Below are 14,967 nucleotides of genomic sequence, written 5' to 3'. Positions count from 1 at the left end.
TTGAAATTTCGAGAAAAATTGTGTGTCAGTATGTATGTGTGCCTGCCCAACAATTTTATTTTTTACACTAAACTTCGATAAAATCCTAATGTACACCATCTGAGGGTAGAAAATTTCAGAAAAACAATATCCATTTTTTCCGAAAGTTAAGAGGAAACAAAACCGGCTTTAGGGAATTTTCGCAACTCCTCTCACTACCCTCGAAAATATTTTTTTCATAACAAATTCCGATATAATCGGAATCTTCACCATCTGAAGCGTATTTATAGAAAAGTCATTAAAAAATATTTGTTTTTCTGGAAGTTATGAGGAAACAAAGTCGAGGTGGGGGAACACTTGTGTAAGTATGCCATGTTATATTAATAGCCTTCACATGCCTCCGAAACCAGTGAGATTGGGAGGTCAAGCTTCTTTCAGCTACTGACCATTTAGCAAAGTCGCCTCTACACCGAAAATATAACGATTTCCAATAAAGGTACATGGCAATATAGTTTCGAGTGAGAAGGGGGAGTACAGACGATTTTATTGGCCTCAAGACCTGAATAATATTAATATAATCGACATTGGCGGGTATTTTAAGTCAGAACATGAAGGGACCTAAATAGAGCGGCGATCCTTCGGAGATGGTTTCACAAAACTGAAAGTATTTGTTCGGCAATTTCCGTAATGTTTTTTTTTTCAGCTCACATACAGATCAATAACACACATACACAAATATACATACATGGACATGAACACATACATACATGTACTTACATACAAAAATAGACGTGCATACACATAAATACATACACAGAAACATGCATATACAAACAATACATAAATATAAGCGATTCGCGAAAACATAAACCATGTATGTGTATTTATGTATGTGAGTGAGTATGCGTTGGAGTCTGTTTTACAGTTCAACTCGCTCGTCGACATGAAAGACAATGATTGTACGTATATGCGAGTGAATGTGCGACCGTGTTTTACATTGTTCAACTAAAAGAAATTAGAGAAATATTAAAAAAAAAATTACGGAAATAAACGAATAGTTTCAGTTTTGTGAGACCATCTCCGAAGGATCGCCAAATTGTGCGTATAATGTTATCTGTAGATCTAACGATCATGTCGTCTAGTGCAGAAAAATAAAAATTTCTAACACAGGTACAAGACTACAATTTTTTTAAAGAGGACTTGTAGTTGGTTAAATCGATGTCAGCACTTTATCAACTTCAGAAAATAAAAAAAATAAAAAGAGGCAACCTTTTAGGAGTTTGAACTCAAAGCATAACTAGACACAATCCATTGCTACATGGAATATATCCCTACCAACGCCTCCACTGGTTACGCTATTCCATCAGTCTGGTTTGAAAAAAATGGAAAAGAAAAGAAAAAAAATAATAATTAGGAGATGGTGTTAGAATGAAGACAGTATGAATTACCGCCCCTTGCTCTCTCAATGTGACAACACGTGCGAGACAAACATGGCAGCCATTGAGAGAATGCGAAATTCCAACGATTCCATATCACAGATCGCCTCCGTACTGCGCGATCAGAACCAACCGCTCACAGAACGATTTCGAGCCTTGTTTACCCTTCGCAATCTTGGTGGAAAGAAAGCCATCAATGCAATTGCAGGTACTTTCTCTGACCCTTCGGCACTGTTGAAACACGAACTAGCTTACTGTCTTGGTCAAATGCAGGACGATTACGCTGTTTCGATCCTCACAGAAGTACTTGAAGACGAAAACCAAGAAGTAATTGTGCGGCACGAAGCAGGTGAGCTTTCATCCTCTTTCGCTATCTCTACTTTACTTTAGAAACTTTTTTTTATAAAAATAAACAAAATAGCGATTAATTTGACGTTTATTGTATATAAAAGAATATATATATAACTATCTTACGTGCGCAGGTATATATATATATATCTATATTTATTTATATATATATATACACATACACACGTTTGTATCTGCATTCTTATTTCTTTCGTTTACTTCTGTTTTGTTTGTAAATTTTGATTTTTAAAAATTCTGTTTACAATAAATTTAATATCCCAATTATATAACTTAAGGGGTTTGACATTATATATATATTTATATATATATCAGTGTGAGCATATGCAGGTACGGATATTTCCCTGTTAATGGTAGTGAAAATGTAATGTGTTATACATAGTTATAGATATATACACACACGTACTTACGTAAATATATATACACATGTCAAACATATATGAGTGTGTATTTCTGAAAATATCGGTCTATCTAAATGTATATGTATTTGTGTAAAGTTAGGAACTGTTAGATACGTTCGTAAATAACACGCATACACACCAACCAGGAACTGTCGTTTAACTCTCTCCATACAAGATTCGCATGAGCTACTTACATCAGTTTTTGGACACATACAGTCACACAATATGTCTGAATACTTGAAAGGTGAAGACAATGATTATGATTAAAAGATCTTCAACTCTTCTTTTAGGTGGCCTTTTAGAAGTATACTTTGGACACCCATATATCTATTCATAAGCATTCACACGCTTGCACACTTACGTATGTAGTAACTACTGGAGTTAAAACAACTGCATATTATGTGTGTGTGTATTTATAACTAAAGAAAAAGATAAGTAAATATTAAATAACACAAGTAAAAGAACAACCACACACACACACACACTTTATATATATATATTTCTATTGTGAACTCTATATAGTTTCTCGGGTAGCTGACATCAATACAGAGTAACTTACACAAACGGAAAACTACAATGAAGGAACGAATGTCTAACAAAAACAGTAATAATAGATAATATATAAACTCGCAGTTTACACATTTTTTTTAATAGTTTAGTTTGTCGCCATTGCGCCTCATTCAGTGATTAAATATATCAGCTTGTTGCTTTTTGAGGTCGATTTAAAAGACGTTCCCCTCCCCACATAAAACGTGCCTATGTAAGAAATTATTACTGTTATTAATTTATTATTATTAATGGAAGGTTTGAGAATGATATGGAATAATGATTGTTCTTTCCTAATGTCGATATAGATATTGACAAAGAAAGAGTATAGAACTCAATGAAGTCGGCTGTAGTATACGTAACTACACCTTTGGATATTTTTTTTATCGATTCCGAGTGACTTTGAACTCAAAACAATATATTAGATAAACTCAAGTTTCGTATCCTCCTTAAACCTTAAACAAGCATTGTCAACTTAGGACACACCCCTACGAATGATAGAATACATGATATATTCAGTATGTTTCCGGTGAAACGAAGTTTACACTTTGTAAATCGTGACGTGGGGTGAGAGAGGAAAGACTCCGCCTCTCGTGCTTGTGTCATGTAAACATTTAAAACCCTAAACATGCGTATCGAACTTCATACACCCAACCCCGGTTTTAATAAGAAATGAACTAGTTAAAGAAATGTTTTTCATAGCTCTATAAGAAAAACAAAATATGCTTTCATATCTCTCTGTAAAAGAAGAAAAAATGTGTGATTTAATTAAAATATATCAAGTTGTTACGGAGTTGTACTTGTTTACAAGTGACTTGATCTGAAGTCGAAATGTATTAGTAACACTAAAATATATTACTATCACAATTTTCTTATTAGTTTAGTCAGTGCCCCGTGGCTTTCGTGAGCTCTCTAAAACTTGGCATTCGTTGATTGGCAGGAAAGACGTACTGAGACGAAAACCAAAGGTTGATATTTGAGAGAAAAGGATTAAACATGGTGGTTACAGTGAGGTTGAGTGGATACTATAGGTGATAAGAAGGGAGAGTGCTGTGGTGGCCATTGTAGCACCACTAGAACAGACAGGAAACAGTACGTTTGTGACAATTTCTTGTCAGTCAAATGAGTGGCGTCTTTCTGTATGTGGTGTAAGGATGTGTCTGTTATTCCAAATGTGGCAACAGTACTCAGTTGTGGGTTTCACTTGTACTTGCTAAAGAGTTAGTAATTATTACGGACTGAAGTATTTCCTGGCTTTGAAGAGAAAGGCTCGTAGTCTTTGAGATGCAGACTTAGCTTTGTGCATTCAGTAAATGATCCTCGATTATGATGAGGCCTTGCATTTGAAGCAAATTGTGAGGGCCGTAGGTTGCACATGCCTTGTATTTTAGTGAGGGAATGCGGCGCAATAAAGTTTTCTTGGTATGTGTAGTAATTGTGTTTCTTTTGATGTTGAGGAGGACAAGATTGACAAAAACAAAGGACAGTATAATGTATCTGTGTGTGTGTATGTGTTTTAAATGGCTATCATGACTTCTCAGTGATGTAATCGATTCAGTTTCTTTTATATCATTATCATTTAACATCAGCTTTCCATGCTGGCATGAGTTGGATGGTTTGACAGGAGCTGGCTTGACGGAAGACTGCACCATGCTTCAGTGTCTGTTTTGGAATGGTTTTTACGGCTGGATGCCCTTCCTTACACCAACCACCCCACAAAGTGGACAGGGGTGCATTTAACGTGGTACCAGCATAGGTGAGGTCAGTTTAGCCTGGTTTTTATAGCTGGATGCCCTTCTAAACACCAACTACTTTACAGTGTAGACTGGATACTTTTTACATGGCGAATAATTTCTATATTTTCAAATGGTTGTCATTCTTGTTTGTAATCTGACTAAGTAAACCTATGACATGTCAATAGTCAACCAAAGTATAAGATATCATCTGCAAGTTAAAAGTTCCAAGTATGCTAAACCAAGAACTATATTGCACATTCAATATGCAATTGTTAATTTTGTGATGCGAAGTTACAGTCTGTGTATGTTGTACTCTTGTTGTTGTCCAGTCTTTTTTCTGTATGCCAGTTGATGTTTAGCCCTAAGTAAGTCCTGATCCAACAGATCTATGATCAAATGCAATCCACTTGTGACTGGCTCATTTAGGACTACATTGTCTCTTGAGACCTCGTGTTCTAAGATCATTGAGCATCATTATTTCAAGGAGATTGGATTGCTGATTCAAGCAGGTCAAGCAGTTACGTAAAGGTTAGCTCATCACCTAGTGGTCATAGGATAATCAAAGAGGACTCTGTCTGAACAGCACTCATTGCTATCTCTGTCAAGAAAACGGAAAATTGGCACAATTAGTTAAATGCCAGACATGCAGTGTTTAGCTACATTTCTTCACATTCCATTTTCATATCTGATTGAGGTTAGCAGTACCTTTTATCTTTCTGGATGGGGGAGTTGATAAAATAAACATTAATCAAAATATTGGTGGTAGTTTCATCACCCTGTTTCCTTATTTCTTCTATCAAAATGTGTGGCTTTGTTGTAGTGTTAGAAACCCTTATTGGCATCAAAGTAAGTCTAGTCCCAATTCTTAATAGACACTGCTTTGCTTTTACTGCAACAACAACATGCAAGCTCATCAGATACCTATCTTGGTATGATGTCCTGAGCCTGAGTCAGAAACTCAAACCCTCAACATAATATTTACTGTGTCCTTTGACACAAAAAAAAAATGAAGGCAAAGCTAAGTGTTGGGCTTGATCACCACATAACCATATCCTTTTCTCCACTTCTCTGTAAAATTGGTTATAGTTTTTATATCAGTATTAAAACAGAGTAAGTATATACAGGAGTACTAAGTTCAATCACTCTCTATCTCTGTCTTTCTTTTTCAATATATATCATCATTTTCATTTTAATGTTCAATTTTTCCATGCTATCATAGGTTATCGGATGCTCTTCCTGTCACCAACCCTCACCTGTTTCCAGTTAAAGTATCATTCCCTGGGGTGTTTCAAATGACAAACAGCTAAACACGTTGACATATTTTCACAGCAGATTGTAAAACAAAAGCAATGTCTGCTTTTAATTTGTAATTGAATTTGATTTTACTTATTCATTGCCATGGCATACCAGCAAATGGTTCTTACACTATTTGTATGAAGTCATAGATTGGTTTTTCAGTTTGTCTCCAGTTTGATTCAGGTATGTGATGTCGATACGTCGCAAAAATGGCAAAATATTGGTATTCAGCACTCCTGGGTGGGATTGGAGATGAGTTGTCACCGGCACACTATACACCAGCAAAACACTATACACCAGCAAACAAGCAAAACACATACATTATGTGCAATTGATAATCTATATATATATATATATCTATAGGCGCTGACGTTGCTTCCCAACCACATGGTTCCAGGTTCAGTCCCACTATGTGGCACCTTGGGCAAGTGTTGGCAAAAGAGACTGATAGAATAAGTACTGGTCCTGAAGTTGATTTGTTCGACTAAAAAAACCCTTCAAGGCAGTGCTCCAGCATGGTCGCAATCAAATGACTGAAACATGTAAAAGAATATATCACCATTATCATTTAATGTCTGTTAAATGATGCTGCTGCTGCTGATGATGATTATTCTTTTACACACACACACACACACACATCTACCTATATATATATATATATATATATATATAAAGAGAGAGAGAGAGAGAGAGGCAGAGTGGATGTTAGACACATTTTAGAGCTCATCAAGAAGGGAGGTAATCTATCTATCTTATATCTATTAACCAACACATTTTATAACTACAAACTAACAGGCATATTCTATCTGCTTTCTGTCTCCTTTGTCAAAACTTCAGCTGTTCTCGTTTCTCTGAATCCTCTCATCCTGCTCAAGCTTATGAGATGCATCTATACCTCTTTCCTTTTGTCTCACTCTACAACCTATACTGAACACTTTCATAGCCATCTCTCCAACCTTATGGATCTCTTTACCCTGTAGAAGCATTTATAAAATCACCTTCAATTTGTAAGGGAGTGCCCACCTACCTGCAAAGCCTATGGGTGCTGCTTGACCTTCCCCATACTAGAGCATGAACACAAAATTTCTCACCAAAATATCATTTGTCTAATTCACCCCATCCCTATTTTACCTCAGTTTCTTTTACCCATCCCTCACTGCTTAGTCAGTAAATTGCTAATTGGTTTCTCTTTTCTTTTTTTTTTAGTTTCTTCTTTAATTGCCTCCATCTCTCTTCTTTCTCTCCTCCTATATGTATATATATATATATGTATATATATATGTGAAGACACATGGCTCAGTGATTAGAGCATTGAGCTTACAATCGTGAGGTTGTGAGTTCAATTCCCAGACCGGGCTGCACGTTGTGTTCTTGAGCAAGCCACTTTATTTCACGTTGCTCCAGTTAACTCAGCTGTAGAAATGAGTTGCAACATCACTGTTGCCAAGCTGTATTGTCCTTTGCCTTTCCCTTGGATAACATTAGTGGTGTGGAGAGGGGAGGCTGGCATGCATGGGCGACTGCTGGCCTTCCATAAAACAACCTTGCCCGGACTTGTGCCTCGGAGGGTAACTTTCTAGGTGCAATCCCATTGTCATTCATGACCAAAGGGGGTCTCCTCCTCTCCTCATATATATATATATATATATATATATATATATATATATATTTATAAACATATATATATATTTATAAACATAATTAAGGGATCAGCAAATATTTGCTTCACCATATACCGTAGTTCAGAAATAGCAGCTAAAAAAGCTGAGACTCCCACAGATAGCATCACTTGTAACTCACAAAGGCAAAAACAAGAAGAAAAAACAATGAAAACTAACCATTTCGAAGATTAACCGTAGACGCGTTTCTGGTTTATGAGTGATACTCAATTTCCTTCATCAATACGGTATTCCAGCAGTAAATTCGACTATGCTAGCAAACTGTGCAAGCATGAACGAGTAACAGACACAGATCTGAAAGCATAACCGAATCCACCTCGGTCAGCCAGTCTAACTGTCCTTCCCTCAAGAAATTACCATGTGCGACCCTTTTTAATTTGTAATATATATATATATATATATATATATATATATATAGTAGTGCACAGATTTTATTTATTAAGAAAAAGGAAGTAGTCAAAATTTTGGATCATTATTTATTTAGCACTTTCATCTCATTTCTGAGAATCATCAGGAAAAAAGTCTTCATTCTGATGATTCTCTGAATTGAGATGAAAGCACTAAATGAATAATAATTAAAAATTCTGCCTACTTCCTTTTTTTTAAAATATATTTATATATACATATATATATTTTGCATATAAAATACTTCCTTCTGTTATGTCCTCTTCACTGTTTGATGCGTGTATGCGTGTATGAAGAAATGAATTCCTGATCATTTGAGATTTTTGACTCTTCTCAATTGCTATGATTGGATAGCCTGATGGATGATGGAAGATTTTAATTTTTTTTAATTCTTTCTTTCATTTGTTTATTTATTTATTTATTTATTTATTCATTTCTGCTTATTGAGATCTAATTACAGTTAAAGTATGGAGAATAATTAACTGAATTATCTGAAGTGGCATGGTACAAGTGAAAGCAAATGCATAATCTCCAATAACATGACCTTCTGTGACATAAATCATTTCTCAAACAAACTGGAGCAGTCCATTTTCCACTGCCTGTAACTCAAACGTTTTTTTTTTTTGTTTTTTGCTTCTGTTGAATCTTTGTCTTTTCCTTTATTTGTCATTCTCTGAAGTCCTGTGATAGTAGAAATTAATTGAATACGACTTCCAAAGACTCAAGTGGAGGAAGTTTCTATGCCAACAACATTTGAACAAATGTTAGTCAGTCCTAAGAAGCACACAGAAGCTTATGATAGGAATTAAATGCTATTTGAAGTCAAATGACTAAACCACTAGTATTCCCAATCCTACTCATCATCATCATCCTTTAACATCTCTTTTTTTCATGCTGGCATGGGTTGGACAGTTTGACCAGAGCTGGCAAGCCAGAGAACTGCATCGGGTTCCAGTCTGATTAGGCTTGGTTTCTACAGCTGGATGCCCTTCCTAACATCAACCACATTATAGTGTGTGCTTTCAATATGACACCAATATTTCTTGACTGTAACTTCACAAGACACAAATGCACCTACATATTGATTCTTCAGTTGATAAAAACACTCACTTGTAGGACATTAGTGGTCTATGTCACAAGAATCAAACTGGGAATAAAGGCTGGAAGGCTTACTGATGGTATGCAATGAGACTAGTATTTCAAACTGGACCCTTACAATGGAGGATATAGCCACAAGTTTAAAATATTAAAGTCCAAAATAAAACACTATTCTTACTTCAATTCACTGCACATATTTGTCTGATAGGTAAGTCTTCAATCACTAACATGCTCCCCAGCCAGTAAGTCTCCTGTGATACGATATGTCCATAAGTACCAACTTAACAGATATCCGTACTCAGTATCATCCCTTGCCAAGATGTTTAGATTGGCGTCCTCCTAAGATTCAAGAAAGACAATAGCCTCAGTTCACCAAATTGTTGGAAATATGTACCAGATCCTCTAGGAAGATTATCTGCAAACTACCAGTGAATTATCCAGAGGTTGACATGACATTTACCTTTCATCCAATTCCAACTGTAACATTAGATCTAAATACTGAAGCCTTAGAAACCCTTTAATGCTCCCTGAAGCTAGTTGCATTACAAGGTTTTACAACACTGCTTAAAACAGCAATGGGGATTGCTTGAATCAGTCGATTGAGCTGCCATTATGAATTTGGAGATGTTAATTTAGGGTTAGTTAATGCAAGAAGCTATAATGCTTGTGCTCATCTCCAACTTCCCTGTCATTAAGTGGATGAGACAACTAACAATGGATGTTTGAATATAATAAAAGGCACATAAAATAATGGCTGAAGATTTTAATTTAAATATAGATACTTAAATCCAATTCTTGGGTGGATTTGTATCAAAAGGGTTAAACCGTGGTACCATTGATGTAAATATAAGAAGATAAATATCAATATTATTGTTACTAATATCATTATCTAGTAATTAATAGGTATGCGTTGTACCAAAATTTTCTCTTTCCTTTTTGTTTTGTTTTATTTATTTTGCCTGCTAAATCCCATTCACTTGGTGCTTTAATCATATATTTAATCCAGGTTTAGGATTAGGAGCAGAATCTCTTTATCCTTTAATTCCTATTCTTTTACATTTTTACATTTTTTTTATTTGTTATTTGTATGACATGAGTTAAAACAAAACTTTCTAGCACTGACTGTCACATGGCAACTGCCTGCACCAATATAGCTATGTTCACACACACACACACACACACACATTTATTTTTACATGCACAAGTCACACATCTTTCATCAGCCATTGACTGAAGATTGCAACAATTTTTGCTACCTTCTAACATTATTGTCTTATCTAGTGGCACTGAAAAACATTGATAATAGCAGATAATACCCATGAGCCTAATCAAAGCACACTGTTCTGTTTCTACATGTTTCTGTCAATCATACTGCCACGATGCCAAACTAAGGGATAGTTGCACTCACCCTAACCCTGTAGGATCTATAATTATTGACTGAAGATGGAATTGTTTTTGTTTTTTCTTTGCACCCAGGCATAGTTCTTTCTTTCACATTGCTGTACAATATCCGTGATGTGGTATTTTCTGCTTCTCTCTTACTATTCACCAGTCACTGTTCTGCTGTCCTCTTTAGGGCCAATATGCTTTCTACTATATGCACAAAGCCTGAAATTTTTGTGTGAGGGAGCTTATTGATTACATTGACCCCAGTACTTGACTGGTACTTATTTTATCAACTCCAAACTTGAAAGGATGAAAGGCAAAGTCAACCTTGGTGGCATTTGAACTCAGAATGTATAGCCAGATAAAATACTACCAGGCATTTTGTCCAGCATACTAACAGTTCTACCAGCTCTCCACTTTCTTTAGGGCCAATATCAACCATTTAGAACATTAAGAATAATCTTGCTACAGACTTAGAGTATCACACCTTTACATGAAGTATTGTACACTGTCACCTTTGTGTCACATGCATCTCCTTTAATAGTTTCATTCTTCAGATTCTTCCTTTTATGAGGTCCTGCTTGCTTTCCCATGTTGCAGTCAACACAATAACTGTGCCTAAGCCCAGCTATTTCACTACTGTAATATGGCTTAAGAGCACAAACACCTTGACTAAATTCTATTATATTTTCAATCCTTTGAATAATAGGGAAGTTTTGGGCTTGGTTTTCCTTTACTTGCACTTCTCCATGGTCTTTGGGGATAGAGTTACATTTAACACAAGCAATTGGATAAAATATGACCTGAATGACTCTATTTTCCAAAAACTGAGACTGTTATCTATCTCAGTCTGTGTATCTAGTGCAAGCATTGATGTGTGGATCAGAAGTTTCCTTTTCAACCACTTGGTTTCATATTCAATCCCACTGCTTGGCACCTTGAACAAGTATGGAAAAGTAGACATTAAAATGATGTTGGCGATAATGATGAATTTCATTTGAGATTTGTTATAACTCAATATATACATTGCACTGGCGTAGACTCCAAAATGATGAAGAAGGAAGATTGGGCCAAGTCAATTTCATTTTAGTACCTTCTGACACATATTTGGATAGCAACAAGTATGAAACTTTGCTCTTATAGTAGTAGTTGTAGTGGTGGTGGTATTAGTGAATCATATATCCATTGTTCTCTGGTTGGTTGTTTGTTTCTCATACAATGACTCAAGCTGATGTGATATAAGATTGCTATCTTCAGAAGTGGATGCCTTGTGCTAATATCCATAGAGTGTTCATTTACCATCCCATCTGAACTGGTAAATTTCAAGGCATTTTATATTTGCAATCGTACCAGCTTGAAAATAATTAATCTATGACGTGTAGCAACTTTCAGAGCAATAAGAGAGAAGCAATGTTTTAGAAATTGTGATCATGGGATTATTTGTCATCATTTTAATGTTCAATTTTTGTATACTTGCATGAGCCGGATGAAATTTGTTGAGGCAGATTTTCTATGGCTGGATGCCCTTCCTGTCACTTACCTTCACCTATTTCCAAATAAGGTAATATTTCCCCATCACCAGGCATGTTTTCATGGGAGATTGGAAATGAAGGATACTGCTTGTATTATGTTGACACCCTTTGCAACTATCATGAGATGTGAAAGCAAGGAGACTAACACACATGCACACACACACACATCTACATGTATGTGATAAGCTTCTTTCAGTTTCCATCACTCAAATACACTCACATGGCTTTGGTTGACCCCGAGCTATAGTAGAAGGCACTTACCTAGATACCATGCAATGGGACTAAACCTGGATTAATAACTGAAATAATGTGCTTGATAGAAGGGTATAGATGAGTGAATAAGAAGAGATGAAATTTGAGTATGTGTTATATTTAAGATTGGATTGTGTATTGTTTCCAGTTGTTTATTTAATGCTTCTCTTTCTTTAATGTTTTAGCTGAGTCATAGTGGCACTGGTGGGACAAGACACCATTCATCTTTGTTGTCCAAATTTATGCCATTGCCCACCTGGATTATTTCTCTTTACTCTTTTTTGTTTTTTAGCTGCAGTTATCTCTGCCTATGCTCCACAAGCGGGCCTACCAAATGAACAGAAGGACCACTTTTATGATATTCTTCTGCAGGCTACCTCAAAGACAAGTGACAATGATCTCATCTTTGAGGCTGGAAATTTTAATGAGCATGTCAGATGGCAACCTGGTATCTTCCATGGTGTTCATGAGGGCCATGGAATTGGTTCCCAAGATGAAGAGGGAACTGGGCTACTGGAGTTCTATGATGCAAGCAACCTATTGATCTGCAACACCAACTTCAAGAAGCCAGCCAGCCACCTGATAACCTATCAATGAGGTGACTCTGCTAGCCAGATTGATTTCATTCTCACCAGACAGCGGGACGCATGGTTGCTCTTAAATACAAAGACCATCCCTGGTGAAGAATGTATCCCCCCCCCCCCCCCCCCCCAGCATAGACTAGTTATTAATGACTTTAGACTTGAGGCCAGAAGGATGCTAGGAAGCAGACCATTCTTGAAAGCTTAAGAACTCTTCACATGAGCATCCTCATTGAGAAATTTGATGAGAGGGAGGAGGAGCCGCAAACTAGTGACAGAGGGCAACTGGGAATTCCTGTGTGACAGCTTGCTGTGCACCATGGACCAAATCTGTGGCTGGTGCAAAGTCCCATCCAGACCTAGGGTAATGTGGTGGTGGAATAATACTGTAGACAGGGCTCTTAGAGCAAAGAAACAGGCCTGGGAAGCCTGGAAGACTGGGGGTAGCAGAGAACTGTATCAGATAGCCAGAAGGGAAGCTATGAGACAGATATATATTATCAAGGGAGAGGCGGAAAAGAAGTTTGTCAATGTTCAGCAACGTGCGGATCGAAGAACTGAAGATTGTAAGATGGTGTGTGAGAGAAAATTGTGATGTCATAGGAGAAAAATGTGTCTGCATGGATGATGGTGCACTTGCGTTTAATGATTCGGCAAAGCAAGAGGCTTGGAGATGCCATTATGAAAGTCTACTGAACGTGGACAATGAATGGTCGATGCCTGTGTCCCTCCCCCTCCCGATTGGCTCCCGTGTTGGTGGCACGCACCATCCGAATGTGGTTGATGCCAGAACTGACTGACTGGCTCCTGTGCCGGTGACACGTAAAAAGCATCCACCATACTCTTGGAGTGGTTGGCGTTAGGAAGGGCATCCCGCTGTAGAAACCTTGCCAGATCAGATTGGAACCTGGTGCAGCCTGCTGGCTTACCGGTCCTCAGTAAAACTGTCAAACCCATGCCAGCATCAGAAACGGACGTTAAACAATGATGATGATAGCGCATATATATATATATATATATATATATATATATATGTGCGCTGAGTAAATTTCAGATGCTGGAATAAGAATAGGTTGGGCAATCTTCAGAGAGCTTCTACCTTTGTTGGTAACTAAGGGCCTCTCTCTCAAGAGTGAAAGGCAGATTGTATGATGCCTGTGTACGTACAGTTATGCTACATGGCAGTGAAACATGGGCTTTTACTACAGAGGACTTGTGAAGGCTTGAAAGAAATGAAGCTAGCATGCTCAGCTGGATGGGTAATGTCAGTGTTCACACATGACAGTGTAAATGATATAAGAGGCATCAGATATGTGCAAGAGAGAAGACTGCACTGGTTTGGTCATGTGATGTGTATGGATGAGGAGAGCTGCATAGAGAAGTACTGATTTCTAATTGTGGAGGGAACTTGTGGAAGGGGGTAGACCCAGGAAGATGTGGGATGAAGTGGTGAGAAAGGATCTTCAGATGCTAGGCCTCACTGAGGAGGGACCAGGAGTTGTGGTGGTTTGGTGTTCTTGAGAAGATGCATCAAGCTAAATAAAATCACTGTCATCCATACAGACAGGCTTGTCTTTTACAGGTGCTGATGCCACATAAAATGCACTTGTGCTGGTGCTATGTAAATGCACCCATGCTGATGGCATGTAAAAAGCACCCAACACATTCTGTAAAGTAGTTGACATTAGGAAGGGCATCTAGCTGCAAAAACCATGCCTCAGCAGGCAGCTGGAGTCTGGGTAGCTCCCAGACTGGCCAGCCCCATGTTAAACCAACCCATGTCAACATGGAAAACGGATGTTAAATGATGATGATATACATAGCAGTAATATTTGTGTGATGTCTCTTTGTTTCTCTTTTCTCCTCTCCCTTCTCTCTTCCTCACGAACTTACCTCTGTTGCTTTCTGTCTCTCTGTCTTCCACCACTTTCTTCTCTCTCCTCCTACTACCATGTGACCTGTGACCATTCTCCTGTCTCTACCCTCTTCCTTTCTTTGCTTAGCTATTGACCATCCAGTCATGCTTTTCTCAGGCTCTATTTCCAACTGAGTGTTTGTTTTTTTCACCATTTGTGTCTTTCAACTTTTGTTCTATCTTTCTGTCTCTACTTTCCATTTCCAGTTCTTTAGGACATTTTCCTTGCATTACTTATACACACGTCCTCTCTTTGTTTCAGAACTGTACTGCCTTTATTTTGTTTGTATATTGTGTATTTTATTTTGTTTTTTTTTTGTATATTTTATTTTGTTTTTGTATATTGTATATTTTATTTT

The 14,967-nt window shown here is 37.2% G+C and overlaps 1 protein-coding gene across 1 annotated transcript in view; it reads left to right on the top strand.

The window, feature by feature from the left end:
* Window positions 1-817: 817 nt before the first annotated feature.
* LOC106882333 (deoxyhypusine hydroxylase) overlaps window positions 818-14,967 on the top strand; it is a 36,724-nt gene continuing 22,574 nt past the window's right edge. Inside the window, exon 1 of the mRNA XM_089356418.1 lies at window positions 818-1,764. Within this exon, the coding sequence (XP_089212544.1) occupies window positions 1,419-1,764 (346 nt within the window). The 5' untranslated portion in view covers window positions 818-1,418. The remainder of the gene's footprint in view (window positions 1,765-14,967) is intronic.

The sequence above is a fragment of the Octopus bimaculoides genome, chromosome 8 (genome assembly GCF_046866305.1).
Source record: "Octopus bimaculoides isolate indiv1 chromosome 8, ASM4686630v1, whole genome shotgun sequence".
In the NCBI taxonomy this organism is placed as follows: domain Eukaryota; kingdom Metazoa; phylum Mollusca; class Cephalopoda; order Octopoda; family Octopodidae; genus Octopus; species Octopus bimaculoides.
The sequence above is the reverse complement of the archived record's forward strand: the minus strand, read 5'-3'. Positions and strand labels throughout refer to the sequence as shown.